The 15,109-nt window shown below is 59.7% G+C and overlaps 2 protein-coding genes across 3 annotated transcripts; both read right to left on the reverse strand.

Annotated features, from left to right (window-relative positions):
* Positions 1–3,714: 3,714 nt before the first annotated feature.
* On the reverse strand, positions 3,715–14,133 carry LOC113994136. Of its 2 annotated transcripts, XM_039387045.1 has the most exons (3): positions 13,920–14,133; positions 13,013–13,760; positions 3,715–3,929 (listed from the first exon to the last, which is right to left on the reverse strand). In XM_039387045.1, exons 1-3 carry the CDS (start codon positions 14,017–14,019, stop codon positions 3,851–3,853), a joined length of 927 nt encoding a protein of 308 aa, XP_039242979.1. In that variant the 5' UTR covers positions 14,020–14,133; the 3' UTR covers positions 3,715–3,850. The 2 variants fall into 2 exon arrangements, with proteins under 2 accessions (XP_039242979.1, XP_027588631.2); XM_027732830.2 differs by lacking the exon at positions 3,715–3,929 and having other exon boundaries at positions 12,643–13,760; positions 13,920–14,129.
* LOC113994138 lies at positions 8,036–9,523 on the reverse strand. The gene is made up of 2 exons (XM_027732831.2): positions 9,313–9,523; positions 8,036–9,153 (listed from the first exon to the last, which is right to left on the reverse strand). The coding sequence occupies exons 1-2, from the start codon at positions 9,410–9,412 to the stop codon at positions 8,327–8,329; spliced, it is 927 nt and encodes a 308-aa protein (XP_027588632.2). The 5' UTR covers positions 9,413–9,523; the 3' UTR covers positions 8,036–8,326.
* Positions 14,134–15,109: the final 976 nt, after the last annotated feature.

Genomic DNA, 15,109 nt, shown 5'->3' on the forward strand with positions numbered 1-15,109 from the left:
TTGCCAGTGGGGCTGGTGGAGGCAGGTTGGCTGAGCCTGTGAGAAAGAGCAAACCCTGGAAGTCACATCCCAAGCTGGGGGTGTCAGGCGCTGAGAGGACGGAGGAGGAGGAGGAGGAGGAGGGCGAGGTGCAGGGGAGGAAGGGCTGTGAATGTCCCCACCGTGCACTCGGGGCCTTTCGGGCTCAGGGTCCGTCCTCACCTTTTGTGTCCGGAGCTTTGGGGTGAGCGGAAGAGCTGCACCAGCCGGGTCGTAGGGCTGAGCTCGTCCAGCTCACAGAGCGGCGCCACAAGCTGACGGGCCAGGGCGTCACGCTCGTGGCCGGTCCGCGTCTGTTTGACTGACACAGGTCTGGAGGCGCCTCTGGAGCCGGTTCCAGGTATGGAATGTTAGGCTGCCATTGTGTGTCCCCCCTAGAAAAGAACAGCACCAACCGCTGTCGGCCCCACCCCAACAGCGTGGCCAGCTCTTCATGGGCAGAGGAAGGCTTAAACCAGAAAAACAAAGAGCTCGAATCACAGAAACTACCTCCTTGGAAAGGGGGACCCCAAGGCTCGCCCAGTCCAAATCACTGCCCTGTGCAGGACAGCACAGCCATCCCACCCTGTTGCCTGAGAGCGTTGTCCAAACGCTCCTTGAGCTCTGGCAGCCTTGGGGCCGTGACCACTGCCCTGGGCAGCCTGTTCCAGTGCCCCACCACCCTCCGGGGGAAGCACCTTTTCCTAATGTCCAACCTAGGCCTCCGCTGACACAGCTCCGGCCATTCCCTCGCGTCCTGTCCCTGGTCCCACAGAGCAGAAATGGCCGCTGCCCCTTGGCAGGAAGCTGCAGCCCCCCATGAGATCTGACCTCAGTCTCCTCTTCTCCAGGCTCAACAGCCCCACTGACCTCAGACCTCAAGGGCAAGGTCCTGCACCTGGCTCAGGGCTTGGCTGGTGCCACCTGGCACAACAGCAACTTGCAAATTTTGCAACACCACAGGGAGGACCAAGAAGGCTTTGGCTAAGAGACACTGTTTACAAGGGACTGCAGTGACAGACCAAGGGGCAATGGCTTCGCGCCGGCAGAGGGCAGGCTTAGATGGCATACGGCAAAGAAAGCCTTCCCTGGGAGAGTGGTGGGGCCCTGGCACAGGTTGTCCAGAGAAGCTCTGGCTGCCCCATCCCTGGAAGTGTTCAGGGCCAGGTTGGACGCGGCTTGGAGCAAGCTGCTCTAGCGGAAGGTGTCCCTGCCCGTGGTAGAGGGGTGGTTGGAAGCAGATGAGCTTTCAGGCCCCTTCCTTCCAACACAAACCGCTCTAGGAGTCTAGGAGTCTTGAAAAACAGGAGACTTCTGCAGAAGCCAGCAGGTGAATAAAAACCTTTGCCACTTAAAGACAAAGTCTTGGTACCAAGGGGCATCACCTGATTCTGGGGACTACTCTCATGACTTCTCACCACTGGAAGCTGACATTGCTGAAAGCGATATAAATTGACCTAAAACTGACCAAACAATCCGACAAAAGCTCCCTGATGGAAGGATGCTGGAGCAAGCGTATCATCCTGGAGGCAATGACAGGGCAATTTCTGCGCCTCTGCCGTAAACCTGTCAGTTCTGGCCCTGCCCTGGAGAGGTTTTTTTCGGCTCTCCATTCCGTGGGAAGACAAGTGTGGACAAGAAGAACAGGGTTCTGTCCGCTCAGGGTCAAAGGCGCTTTATAGGTCTGTGCTGTGATCTCTTGGAGTTGAGCTCCTGCCTAGAAAACGAGGGCTTTCGGGACTGCTCAGCAGCTGGCTCCTCACGTGGAATCAGATGTTCCAAGCAGGGAAGGGTATGTCCAAGAGGGGTTCTGCCCACTTGAACTTCTGAACTTGTGGAGCTCTCCTGGCGGTTCTGGGCATAGTGATTCCGTGGATGTCAATTGACTGTTCTGGAGAAAAGCTGGGGATTAAAAGAAGGAGGGACAGAACCAGACTGAAAATGGGTGAAGGGGTTGCAGGAAGTGAGGCTGGGCAGCAAGAGCAGTGAGTGAGGGGAAAAAAGGATTTCAGGCAAGAAGGAAGAAGATCCCTGAAGAGGCTCAAGGCAGCTCTCCTCAGCTCCACGCTTCTAGTCTTACAGGCTGCCTTGCTTCCTCCTCCCGCCGTCCCGAGCTCCACTCTTAGCAATAGGAAGGTGCTCTTGCAAAGGGTGTAGTGCAGGCACGGTTGGCAGGGAGAAGCGAGAAGTCACTGGTTGCTCAGTTGTCAGTTCCCAAGAGGTGCCGTTTGCCCGGAGACAGGGGGCCCAGTCCAGCAGCACAGAGGTCTCAAGGTGACCACGTCCTCCCTTTTGAGCGCACTCCACTTTGAAAAAGTGTCAGTGGCCTTTCCGAACCACCCATCGGGACAGAAGGGGGGCACAGATAGGGGCGTGGCGGACCTGTAAGCCCAGAGTGTCTCAGCCAGTGGAGAAACGGGCAGGGAGCAGCGCTGCGGGCAAAGGGGCTAAAAGGGGGCTGCGACCTCCACTGAGCTGAGCCACCTCACTGCCGTTTGTCCAGTGAAGTCTCCCTTTTCTTGCAAGAAAAGTTTATTTTTTTTCGTCGGCTCCTCCATCTCCTGGCTATTTAGGTGTTTCCCACTGGCTGCAATTTCAGACGACCACAATCCCATGGTCTCTACAGCCCCGGCTGTCCCGCACCTTCCCATCTCCAACAAGGTCTTTGCGGTCTGTTAGTAAGAGGTGGAGCAGCACAGCATTCCTTTGGCTTGTCAGAGGCTCCAGCCCACCGGGCCAGGAAGTTGTCGTCACCGCTTTACAGGAACCTGCTGGACTGTTGGTGCTTGGCTGTGTTGCTTCTCCAGCTGCCGCCAGGGGCAGTTGAAGTCTCCCCGAGAGGCCAGGACGGTGCCCTGGAGGCTGCTTCAAGCTGCCTGTAGAGGTCTCCTCCACATCTTGCTCCTGCTCAGGAGGTCTGGAGCAAACCCCCACAGCAGTGTGCCCATTCCCAGCCTGCCCGCCCTTTGATCCTGACCCATCAACTCCTGAGTGGCTCGCCGTCCACCCCCAGACAGAGGTCGAGACCTTCCGAGTGTCACAACCTCCCGAGATCTAACGGATGTCTTCCTCCCTGGCTCCTGTGAGGCCTGTATTGGGTTGCCAGCGCATTCTCCCTCTCACCTTATGGGCCTGGTGCCAATGACAACCCCAGGGCAGCCAGGAGGAGCCCTTCCTGGCTGCGCTGGGCTGACCGGGACACCCCAAGTGGGGTCAAACTGGGAGCAGCCTTTTCCAAATCCCCATAGCGGGAGGATGGTACCCAGCATCTGCTCAGTGCTGTCTTTGGGCGGGGGGCCGTCTGTCGCGATTCCTGCACGGGACCCCATGTGTCCCCGGCTCCACGCCAAAGGGCTGCTTCCCCAGGCGAAGGGGGCAGGGGAGTGCCCCTGCGGGAGTGCCTGCACCTCTGGCAGTGACTCAGGCCCGGGGTGCCCTTTGGGTGCCCTTGGTGCCCTTTGGGCCTTGGTGGATCTGTTCGGTGCCATTTGCTGGGGCCACCCTGCACTCCCTCCCCATTCCATGCAGACACAGGCAGGTGTTGGAATCAAATCTTTTATTCCGTAACCAGAAGAAAACTGTTACGTTTTCTACGTAACAGTATCTACGGATCTACGTCTACATCTATCTCTACATCTTCCCTACATCTCTATCTACATCTTCCCCACATAAACACCCTCCCTCCCTCCTGCTGGGATAGATCCCCAAACGATCTATCCCTCCCACTGGCATAGATCCCCAAACGATCTATGCCTCACCCTGGGATAGGTCCCCAAACGACCTATCCCTCAAACTGGGATAGGTCCCCAAACGACCTATCCCTTTAACAGGCCTAAGCCAATCTTCCTGCCCCAGCCCCGGCTGCGGGAGCCTTGATCTTCATGGCAGGCCCTGGCTCAGAGCCCCTCTTCCTCTTCGCCCCCCGCCTTTCCAGCTTGGTGTCTCCACGGTCCGTGGGCACGGGGACGCTGCTGCAGCCCCCGGGGAGCAACCCAAGTGCCCCTGAGTCCCCTTCGGCAGGACCTTCCCACGCGGCAGAGCACGGCTGGCTGGAGTCACCCCCAGGTCCCTGATGGCTTGGACCTGGAGTGCGGCTGAGTGGCTGGCGGTGGTGTGCCTGGGCGGGGAGGTGTCCTCCTCCATGGCGACATCACTGGCCAGCGAGAGGTCGCAGCCTCGGGGGGCGTCCTCCTCCATGGAGACGTCACTGGCCAGGCTGATGTTAAGTGCCGGGGTGACGTCCACATCCATGGGGGTGCTCCTGTCTGGGGGGCTGCCACTGCCCAGGGGTGTCCCGGAGGGGTTGGCTGAGCTGGCAGGGCTGCGCTGGCTGTGCCGCGCTGGTGGGACCGGGGCCACTGCTCTCCCCTGATGGTCGTAGGGCTGCAGTTGACCCTGGGGGGCACGTTGGTCTGCCCCAGCCAGCGGCTTCCCACTGCCCTGGGGCCCCCCCTGGGCAGTACTGGATGGAACAGCAGCACCAGGGCTGCTTGCCAGTGGGGCTGGTGGAGGCAGGTTGGCTGAGCCTGTGAGAAAGAGCAAAGCCTGGAAGTCACCTCCCGAGCTGGGGCCGTCAGGCGCTGAGAGGACTGAGGAGGAGGAGGAGGGCCAGGTGCAGGGGAGGAAGGGCTGTGAATGTCCCCACCGTGCACTGCGGGGCTTTCGGGCTCAGGCTCTGTCCTCACCTTTGGTGCCGGAGCTTTGGGGGGAGCGGAAGAGCTGCACGAGCCGGGTCAGGGCTGATCTCCAGCTCACAGAGCGGCGCCACAGAGCTGACAGGGCCATGGTCAGTCACGCTCGGTGGCCGGTCGCTTCTGTTGACTGGACACAGGTCTGGATGCTCCTCTTGGAGCGTCTCCAGGGATGGAATGTTAGGCCTGCCATTGTTGTGTCCTAGAGACAGCACCAACAGCTGTCTGCCCCACCCCCAACAGCTTTGCCAGCTCTTCATGGGCAGAGGAAGGCTTAACCAAAGAGCTCGAATCACAGAACATCCTGCCTTGGAAGGGACCCACAAGGGTCGCCCAGTCCAACTCCTGGCCCTGTGCAGGACAGCACAGCCATCCCACCCTGTGCCTGAGAGCGTTGTCCAAACGCTCCTTGAGCTCTGGCAGCCTTGGGGCCGTGACCACTGCCCTGGGCAGCCTGTTCCAGTGCCCCACCACCCTCCGGGGGAAGCACCTTTTCCTAATGTCCAACCTAAGCCTCCGCTGACACAGCTCCGGCCATTCCCTCGCGTCCTGTCCCTGGTCCCACAGAGCAGAAATGGCCGCTGCCCCTTGGCAGGAAGCTGCAGCCCCCCATGAGATCTGACCTCAGTCTCCTCTTCTCCAGGCTCAACAGCCCCACTGACCTCAGACCTCAAGGCCAAGGTCCTGCACCTGGCTCAGGGCTTGGCTGGTGCCACCTGGCACAACAGCAACTTGCAAATTTTGCAACACAACAGGGAGGACCAAGAAGGCTTTGGCTAAGAGACACTGTTTACAAGGGACTGCAGTGACAGACCAAGGGGCAATGGCTTCGCGCCGGCAGAGGGCAGGCTTAGATGGCATACGGCAAAGAAAGCCTTCCCTGGGAGAGTGGTGGGGCCCTGGCACAGGTTGTCCAGAGAAGCTGTGGCTGCCCCATCCCTGGAAGTGTTCAGGGCCAGGTTGGACGCGGCTTGGAGCAAGCTGCTCTAGCGGAAGGTGTCCCTGCCCGTGGCAGAGGGGTGGTTGGAAGCAGATGAGCTTTCAGGTCCCTTCCTTCCAACACAAACCGCTCTAGGAGTCTAGGAGTCTTGAAAAACAGGAGACTTCTGCAGAAGCCAGCAGGTGAATAAAAACCTTTGCCACTTAAAGACAAAGTCTTGGTACCAAGGGGCATCACCTGATTCTGGGGACTACTCTCATGACTTCTCACCACTGGAAGCTGACATTGCTGAAAGCGATATAAATTGACCTAAAACTGACCAAACAATCCGACAAAAGCTCCCTGATGGAAGGATGCTGGAGCAAGCATATCATCCTGGAGGCAATGACAGGGCAATTTCTGCGCCTCTGCCGTAAACCTGTCAGTTCTGGCCCTGCCCTGGAGAGGTTTTTTTCGGCTCTCCATTCCGTGGGAAGACAAGCGTGGACAAGAAGAACAGGGTTCTGTCCGCTCAGGGTCAAAGGCGCTTTATAGGTCTGTGCTGTGATCTCTTGGAGTTGAGCTCCTGTCTAGAAAACGAGGGCTTTCGGGACTGCTCAGCAGCTGGCTCCTCACGTGGAATCAGATGTTCCAAGCAGGGAAGGGTATGTCCAAGAGGGGTTCTGCCCACTTGAACTTCTGAACTTGTGGAGCTCTCCTGGCGGTTCTGGGCATAGTGATTCCGTGGATGTCAATTGGCTGTTCTGGAGAAAAGCTGGGGATTAAAAGAAGGAGGGACAGAACCAGACTGAAAATGGGTGAAGGGGTTGCAGGAAGTGAGGCTGGGCAGCAAGAGCAGTGAGTGAGGGGAAAAAAGGATTTCAGGCAAGAAGGAAGAAGATCCCTGAAGAGGCTCAAGGCAGCTCTCCTCAGCTCCACGCTTCAAGTCTTACAGGCTGCCTTGCTTCCTCCTCCCGCCGTCCCGAGCTCCACTCTTAGCAATAGGAAGGTGCTCTTGCAAAGGGTGTAGTGCAGTCACGGTTGGCAGGGAGAAGCGAGAAGTCACTGGTTGCTCAGTTGTCAGTTCCCAAGAGGTGCCGTTTGCCCGGAGACAGGGGGCCCAGTCAGCAGCACAGAAGGTCTCAGGTGACCACGTCCTCCCTTTTGAAGCGGCCTCCACTTTGAAAAATGTCAGTGGCCTTCCGAGCCACCTCATCGGGACGTAATGGGGGGCACAGAGTAGGCGTGTCGGGAAGCCTGTAAGCCCAGAGTATCTCAGCCAGTGGAGAAACGGGCAGGGAGCAGCGCTGCGGGCAAAGGGGCTAAAAGGGGGCTGCGACCTCCACTGAGCTGAGCCACCTCACTGCCGTTTGTCCAGTGAAGTCTCCCTTTTCTTGCAATAAAAGTTTATTTTTTTTCGTCGGCTCCTCCATCTCCTGGCTATTTAGGTGTTTCCCACTGGCTGCAATTTCAGACGACCACAATCCCATGGTCTCTACAGCCCCGGCTGTCCCGCACCTTCCCATCTCCAACAAGGTCTTTGCGGTCTGTTAGTAAGAGGTGGAGCAGCACAGCATTCCTTTGGCTTGTCAGAGGCTCCAGCCCACCTGGGCCAGGAAGTTGTCGTCACCGCTTTCCGGGAACCTGCTGGACTGTTGGTGCTTGGCTGTGTTGCTTCTCCAGCTGCCGCCAGGGCAGTTGAAGTCTCCCCGAGAACCAGGGACTGTGACCTGGAGGCTGCTTCAAGCTGCCTGTAGAGGTCTCCTCCACATCTTGCTCCTGCTCAGGAGGCCTGCAGCAAACCCCCACAGCAGTGTGCCCATTCCCAGCCTGCCCGCCCTTTGATCCTGACCCATCAACTCCTGAGTGGCTCGCCATCCACCCCAAGACAGAGGTCGAGACCTTCCGAGTGTCACCTCCCAGAGATCTACGGATGTCGTCTCCCTGGGCTCCTGTGAGGCCCTGGATGTGGTTGCCAGCGCATTCTTCCCTCTCCCTTATGGGCCCTGTCCAATGCAGCCCCAGGGCAGCCCGGAGGAGCCCTGTCTGGGGCTGCGCTGGGCTGACCGGGGACACCCCAGTGGGGTCACTGGGAGCAGCCTTCCAAAGCCCCAGAGCGGGAGGATGGTGCCCAGGCTCTGCTCAGGGCTGCTTTGGGCGTGGGGCCGTCTGCGCGAGTCCTGCACGGGACCCATGTGTCCTGGCTGCCACGCCAAAGGGCTGCTTCCCCAGGCGAAGGGGGCAGGGGAGTGACCCTGCGGGAGTGCCTGCACCTCTGGCAGTGACTCAGGCCCGGGGTGCCCTTTGGGTGCCCTTGGTGCCCTTTGGGCCTTGGTGGATCTGCTTGGGGCCATTTGCTGGGGCCACCCTGCACTCCCTCCCCATTCCATGCAGACACAGGCAGGTGTTGGAATCAAATCTTTTATTCCGTAACCAGAAGAAAACTGTTACGTTTTCTACGTAACAGTATCTACGGATCTACGTCTACATCTATCTCTACATCTTCCCTACATCTCTATCTACATCTTCCCCACATAAACACCCTCCCTCCCTCCCGCTGGGATAGATCCCCAAACGATCTATCCCTCCCACTGGCATAGATCCCCAAACGATCTATGCCTCAACCTGGGATAGGTCCCCAAACGACCTATCCCTCAAACTGGGATAGGTCCCCAAACGACCTATCCCTTTAACAGGCCTAAGCCAATCTTCCTGCCCCAGCCCCGGCTGCGGGAGCCTTGATCTTCATGGCAGGCCCTGGCTCAGAGCCCCTCTTCCTCTTCGCCCCCCGCCTTTCCAGCTTGGTGTCTCCACGGTCCGTGGGCACGGGGACGCTGCTGCTGCCACCATCCTGGCTGGTCCCTGCAGCCCCCGGGGAGCAAGCCAAGTGCCCCTGAGTCCCCTGCGGCAGGACCTTCCCACTCAGCAGAGCGCGGCTGGCTGGAGTCACCCCAGGCTCCCTGATGGCTTGGAGCTGGAGTGCGGCTGAGGGGCTGGCGGTGGTGTGCCTGGGCGGGGAGGTGTCCTCCTCCATGGCGACATCACTGGCCAGCGAGAGGTCGCAGCCTCGGGGGGCGTCCTCCTCCATGGAGACGTCGGTGGGCAGCGAGAGGTCGCAGCCGCGGGCGGTGTCCTCCTCCATGGACACGTCGGTGGCCAGCGAGAGGTCGCAGCCGCGGGGGGCGTCCTCCTCCATGGAGACGTCACTGGCCAGGCTGATGTTAAGTGCCGGGGTGACGTCCACATCCATGGGGGTGCTCCTGTCTGGGGGGCTGCCACTGCCCAGGGGTGTCCCGGAGGGGTTGGCTGAGCTGGCAGGGCTGCGCTGGCTGTGCCGCGCTGGTGGGACCGGGGCCACTGCTCTCCCCTGATGGTCGTAGGGCTGCAGTTGACCCTGGGGGGCACGTTGGTCTGCCCCAGCCAGCGGCTTCCCACTGCCCTGGGGCCCCCCCTGGGCAGTACTGGATGGAACAGCAGCACCAGGGCTGCTTGCCAGTGGGGCTGGTGGAGGCAGGTTGGCTGAGCCTGTGAGAAAGAGCAAAGCCTGGAAGTCACCTCCCGAGCTGGGGCCGTCAGGCGCTGAGAGGACTGAGGAGGAGGAGGAGGGCCAGGTGCAGGGGAGGAAGGGCTGTCAATGTCCCCACCGTGCACTGCGGGGCTTTCGGGGTCAGGCTCTGTCCTCACCTTTGGTGCCGGAGCTTTGGGGGGAGCGGAAGAGCTGCACGAGCCGGGTCAGGGCTGATCTCCAGCTCACAGAGCGGCGCCACAGAGCTGACAGGGCCATGGTCAGTCACGCTCGGTGGCCGGTCGCTTCTGTTGACTGGACACAGGTCTGGATGCTCCTCTTGGAGCGTCTCCAGGGATGGAATGTTAGGCCTGCCATTGTTGTGTCCTAGAGACAGCACCAACAGCTGTCTGCCCCACCCCCAACAGCTTTGCCAGCTCTTCATGGGCAGAGGAAGGCTTAACCAAAGAGCTCGAATCACAGAACATCCTGCCTTGGAAGGGACCCACAAGGGTCGCCCAGTCCAACTCCTGGCCCTGTGCAGGACAGCACAGCCATCCCACCCTGTGCCTGAGAGCGTTGTCCAAACGCTCCTTGAGCTCTGGCAGCCTTGGGGCCGTGACCACTGCCCTGGGCAGCCTGTTCCAGTGCCCCACCACCCTCCGGGGGAAGCACCTTTTCCTAATGTCCAACCTAAGCCTCCGCTGACACAGCTCCGGCCATTCCCTCGCGTCCTGTCCCTGGTCCCACAGAGCAGAAATGGCCGCTGCCCCTTGGCAGGAAGCTGCAGCCCCCCATGAGATCTGACCTCAGTCTCCTCTTCTCCAGGCTCAACAGCCCCACTGACCTCAGACCTCAAGGCCAAGGTCCTGCACCTGGCTCAGGGCTTGGCTGGTGCCACCTGGCACAACAGCAACTTGCAAATTTTGCAACACAACAGGGAGGACCAAGAAGGCTTTGGCTAAGAGACACTGTTTACAAGGGACTGCAGTGACAGACCAAGGGGCAATGGCTTCGCGCCGGCAGAGGGCAGGCTTAGATGGCATACGGCAAAGAAAGCCTTCCCTGGGAGAGTGGTGGGGCCCTGGCACAGGTTGTCCAGAGAAGCTGTGGCTGCCCCATCCCTGGAAGTGTTCAGGGCCAGGTTGGACGCGGCTTGGAGCAAGCTGCTCTAGCGGAAGGTGTCCCTGCCCGTGGCAGAGGGGTGGTTGGAAGCAGATGAGCTTTCAGGTCCCTTCCTTCCAACACAAACCGCTCTAGGAGTCTAGGAGTCTGGAAAAACAGGAGACTTCTGCAGAAGCCAGCAGGTGAATAAAAACCTTTGCCACTTAAAGACAAAGTCTTGGTACCAAGGGGCATCACCTGATTCTGGGGACTACTCTCATGACTTCTCACCACTGGAAGCTGACATTGCTGAAAGCGATATAAATTGACCTAAAACTGACCAAACAATCCGACAAAAGCTCCCTGATGGAAGGATGCTGGAGCAAGCATATCATCCTGGAGGCAATGACAGGGCAATTTCTGCGCCTCTGCCGTAAACCTGTCAGTTCTGGCCCTGCCCTGGAGAGGTTTTTTTCGGCTCTCCATTCCGTGGGAAGACAAGTGTGGACAAGAAGAACAGGGTTCTGTCCGCTCAGGGTCAAAGGCGCTTTATAGGTCTGTGCTGTGATCTCTTGGAGTTGAGCTCCTGTCTAGAAAACGAGGGCTTTCGGGACTGCTCAGCAGCTGGCTCCTCACGTGGAATCAGATGTTCCAAGCAGGGAAGGGTATGTCCAAGAGGGGTTCTGCCCACTTGAACTTCTGAACTTGTGGAGCTCTCCTGGCGGTTCTGGGCATAGTGATTCCGTGGATGTCAATTGGCTGTTCTGGAGAAAAGCTGGGGATTAAAAGAAGGAGGGACAGAACCAGACTGAAAATGGGTGAAGGGGTTGCAGGAAGTGAGGCTGGGCAGCAAGAGCAGTGAGTGAGGGGAAAAAAGGATTTCAGGCAAGAAGGAAGAAGATCCCTGAAGAGGCTCAAGGCAGCTCTCCTCAGCTCCACGCTTCTAGTCTTACAGGCTGCCTTGCTTCCTCCTCCCGCCGTCCCGAGCTCCACTCTTAGCAATAGGAAGGTGCTCTTGCAAAGGGTGTAGTGCAGTCACGGTTGGCAGGGAGAAGCGAGAAGTCACTGGTTGCTCAGTTGTCAGTTCCCAAGAGGTGCCGTTTGCCCGGAGACAGGGGGCCCAGTCAGCAGCACAGAAGGTCTCAGGTGACCACGTCCTCCCTTTTGAAGCGGCCTCCACTTTGAAAAATGTCAGTGGCCTTCCGAGCCACCTCATCGGGACAGAATGGGGGGCACAGAGTAGGCGTGTCGGGAAGCCTGTAAGCCCAGAGTGTCTCAGCCAGTGGAGAAACGGGCAGGGAGCAGCGCTGCGGGCAAAGGGGCTAAAAGGGGGCTGCGACCTCCACTGAGCTGAGCCACCTCACTGCCGTTTGTCCAGTGAAGTCTCCCTTTTCTTGCAAGAAAAGTTTATTTTTTTTCGTCGGCTCCTCCATCTCCTGGCTATTTAGGTGTTTCCCACTGGCTGCAATTTCAGACGACCACAATCCCATGGTCTCTACAGCCCCGGCTGTCCCGCACCTTCCCATCTCCAACAAGGTCTTTGCGGTCTGTTAGTAAGAGGTGGAGCAGCACAGCATTCCTTTGGCTTGTCAGAGGCTCCAGCCCCCGGGCCAGGAAGTTGTCGTCACCGCTTTCCGGGAACCTGCTGGACTGTTGGTGCTTGGCTGTGTTGCTTCTCCAGCTGCCGCCAGGGCAGTTGAAGTCTCCCCGAGAACCAGGGACTGTGACCTGGAGGCTGCTTCAAGCTGCCTGTAGAGGTCTCCTCCACATCTTGCTCCTGCTCAGGAGGCCTGGAGCAAACCCCCACAGCAGTGTGCCCATTCCCAGCCTGCCCGCCCTTTGATCCTGACCCATCAACTCCTGAGTGGCTCGCCATCCACCCCAAGACAGAGGTCGAGACCTTCCGAGTGTCACCTCCCAGAGATCTACGGATGTCGTCTCCCTGGGCTCCTGTGAGGCCCTGGATGTGGTTGCCAGCGCATTCTTCCCTCTCCCTTATGGGCCCTGTCCAATGCAGCCCCAGGGCAGCCCGGAGGAGCCCTGTCTGGGGCTGCGCTGGGCTGACCGGGGACACCCCAGTGGGGTCACTGGGAGCAGCCTTCCAAAGCCCCAGAGCGGGAGGATGGTGCCCAGGCTCTGCTCAGGGCTGCTTTGGGCGTGGGGCCGTCTGCGCGAGTCCTGCACGGGACCCATGTGTCCCGGCTGCCACGCCAAAGGGCTGCTTCCCCAGGCGAAGGGGGCAGGGGAGTGACCCTGCGGGAGTGCCTGCACCTCTGGCAGTGACTCAGGCCCGGGGTGCCCTTTGGGTGCCCTTGGTGCCCTTTGGGCCTTGGTGGATCTGCTTGGGGCCATTTGCTGGGGCCACCCTGCACTCCCTCCCCATTCCATGCAGACACAGGCAGGTGTTGGAATCAAATCTTTTATTCCGTAACCAGAAGAAAACTGTTACGTTTTCTACGTAACAGTATCTACGGATCTACGTCTACATCTATCTCTACATCTTCCCTACATCTCTATCTACATCTTCCCCACATAAACACCCTCCCTCCCTCCCGCTGGGATAGATCCCCAAACGATCTATCCCTCCCACTGGCATAGATCCCCAAACGATCTATGCCTCACCCTGGGATAGGTCCCCAAACGACCTATCCCTCAAACTGGGATAGGTCCCCAAACGACCTATCCCTTTAACAGGCCTAAGCCAATCTTCCTGCCCCAGCCCCGGCTGCGGGAGCCTTGATCTTGATGGCAGGCCCTGGCTCAGAGCCCCTCTTCCTCTTCGCCCCCCGCCTTTCCAGCTTGGTGTCTCCACGGTCCGTGGGCACGGGGACGCTGCTGCTGCCACCATCCTGGCTGGTCCCTGCAGCCCCCGGGGAGCAAGCCAAGTGCCCCTGAGTCCCCTGCGGCAGGACCTTCCCACTCAGCAGAGCGCGGCTGGCTGGAGTCACCCCAGGCTCCCTGATGGCTTGGAGCTGGAGTGCGGCTGAGGGGCTGGCGGTGGTGTGCCTGGGCGGGGAGGTGTCCTCCTCCATGGCGACATCACTGGCCAGCGAGAGGTCGCAGCCTCGGGGGGCGTCCTCCTCCATGGAGACGTCGGTGGGCAGCGAGAGGTCGCAGCCGCGGGCGGTGTCCTCCTCCATGGACACGTCGGTGGCCAGCGAGAGGTCGCAGCCGCGGGGGGCGTCCTCCTCCATGGAGACGTCACTGGCCAGGCTGATGTTAAGTGCCGGGGTGACGTCCACATCCATGGGGGTGCTCCTGTCTGGGGGGCTGCCACTGCCCAGGGGTGTCCCGGAGGGGTTGGCTGAGCTGGCAGGGCTGCGCTGGCTGTGCCGCGCTGGTGGGACCGGGGCCACTGCTCTCCCCTGATGGTCGTAGGGCTGCAGTTGACCCTGGGGGGCACGTTGGTCTGCCCCAGCCAGCGGCTTCCCACTGCCCTGGGGCCCCCCCTGGGCAGTACTGGAGGGAACAGCAGCACCAGGGCTGCTTGCCAGTGGGGCTGGTGGAGGCAGGTTGGCTGAGCCTGTGAGAAAGAGCAAAGCCTGGAAGTCACCTCCCGAGCTGGGGCCGTCAGGCGCTGAGAGGACTGAGGAGGAGGAGGAGGGCCAGGTGCAGGGGAGGAAGGGCTGTCAATGTCCCCACCGTGCACTGCGGGGCTTTCGGGGTCAGGCTCTGTCCTCACCTTTGGTGCCGGAGCTTTGGGGGGAGCGGAAGAGCTGCACGAGCCGGGTCAGGGCTGATCTCCAGCTCACAGAGCGGCGCCACAGAGCTGACAGGGCCATGGTCAGTCACGCTCGGTGGCCGGTCGCTTCTGTTGACTGGACACAGGTCTGGATGCTCCTCTTGGAGCGTCTCCAGGGATGGAATGTTAGGCCTGCCATTGTTGTGTCCTAGAGACAGCACCAACAGCTGTCTGCCCCACCCCCAACAGCTTTGCCAGCTCTTCATGGGCAGAGGAAGGCTTAACCAAAGAGCTCGAATCACAGAACATCCTGCCTTGGAAGGGACCCACAAGGGTCGCCCAGTCCAACTCCTGGCCCTGTGCAGGACAGCACAGCCATCCCACCCTGTGCCTGAGAGCGTTGTCCAAACGCTCCTTGAGCTCTGGCAGCCTTGGGGCCGTGACCACTGCCCTGGGCAGCCTGTTCCAGTGCCCCACCACCCTCCGGGGGAAGCACCTTTTCCTAATGTCCAACCTAAGCCTCCGCTGACACAGCTCCGGCCATTCCCTCGCGTCCTGTCCCTGGTCCCACAGAGCAGAAATGGCCGCTGCCCCTTGGCAGGAAGCTGCAGCCCCCCATGAGATCTGACCTCAGTCTCCTCTTCTCCAGGCTCAACAGCCCCACTGACCTCAGACCTCAAGGCCAAGGTCCTGCACCTGGCTCAGGGCTTGGCTGGTGCCACCTGGCACAACAGCAACTTGCAAATTTTGCAACACAACAGGGAGGACCAAGAAGGCTTTGGCTAAGAGACACTGTTTACAAGGGACTGCAGTGACAGACCAAGGGGCAATGGCTTCGCGCCGGCAGAGGGCAGGCTTAGATGGCATACGGCAAAGAAAGCCTTCCCTGGGAGAGTGGTGGGGCCCTGGCACAGGTTGTCCAGAGAAGCTCTGGCTGCCCCATCCCTGGAAGTGTTCAGGGCCAGGTTGGACGCGGCTTGGAGCAAGCTGCTCTAGCGGAAGGTGTCCCTGCCCGTGGCAGAGGGGTGGTTGGAAGCAGATGAGCTTTCAGGTCCCTTCCTTCCAACACAAACCGCTCTAGGAGTCTAGGAGTCTTGAAAAACAGGAGACTTCTGCAGAAGCCAGCAGGTGAATAAAAACCTTTGCCACTTAAAGACAAAGTCTTGGTACCAAGGGGCATCACCTGATTC

This window comes from Pipra filicauda, unplaced genomic scaffold, assembly GCF_003945595.2.
Source record: "Pipra filicauda isolate LSUMZ 115617 unplaced genomic scaffold, ASM394559v2 scaffold526_size363937_pilon, whole genome shotgun sequence".
Classification (NCBI taxonomy): domain Eukaryota; kingdom Metazoa; phylum Chordata; class Aves; order Passeriformes; family Pipridae; genus Pipra; species Pipra filicauda.

What these genes read in the sequence shown, in the direction of transcription:
- LOC113994136 (XM_039387045.1), bottom strand. Translation starts at nt 14,019, where the DNA reads ATGGCCCTGTCAGCTCTGTGGCGCCGCTCTGTGAGCTGGAGATCAGCC. An exon ending in CCAAAGCTCCGGCACCAAAG is followed by an intron (nt 13,761 to 13,919) that starts GTGAGGACAGAG and finishes TCTTTCTCACAG; the next exon opens with GCTCAGCCAACCTGCCTCCA. An exon ending in GAAAGGCGGGGGGCGAAGAG is followed by an intron (nt 3,930 to 13,012) that starts GAAGAGGGGCTC and finishes GGGGGCGAAGAG; the next exon opens with GAAGAGGGGCTCTGAGCCAG.
- LOC113994138 (XM_027732831.2), bottom strand. Translation starts at nt 9,412, where the DNA reads ATGGCCCTGTCAGCTCTGTGGCGCCGCTCTGTGAGCTGGAGATCAGCC. An exon ending in CCAAAGCTCCGGCACCAAAG is followed by an intron (nt 9,154 to 9,312) that starts GTGAGGACAGAG and finishes TCTTTCTCACAG; the next exon opens with GCTCAGCCAACCTGCCTCCA.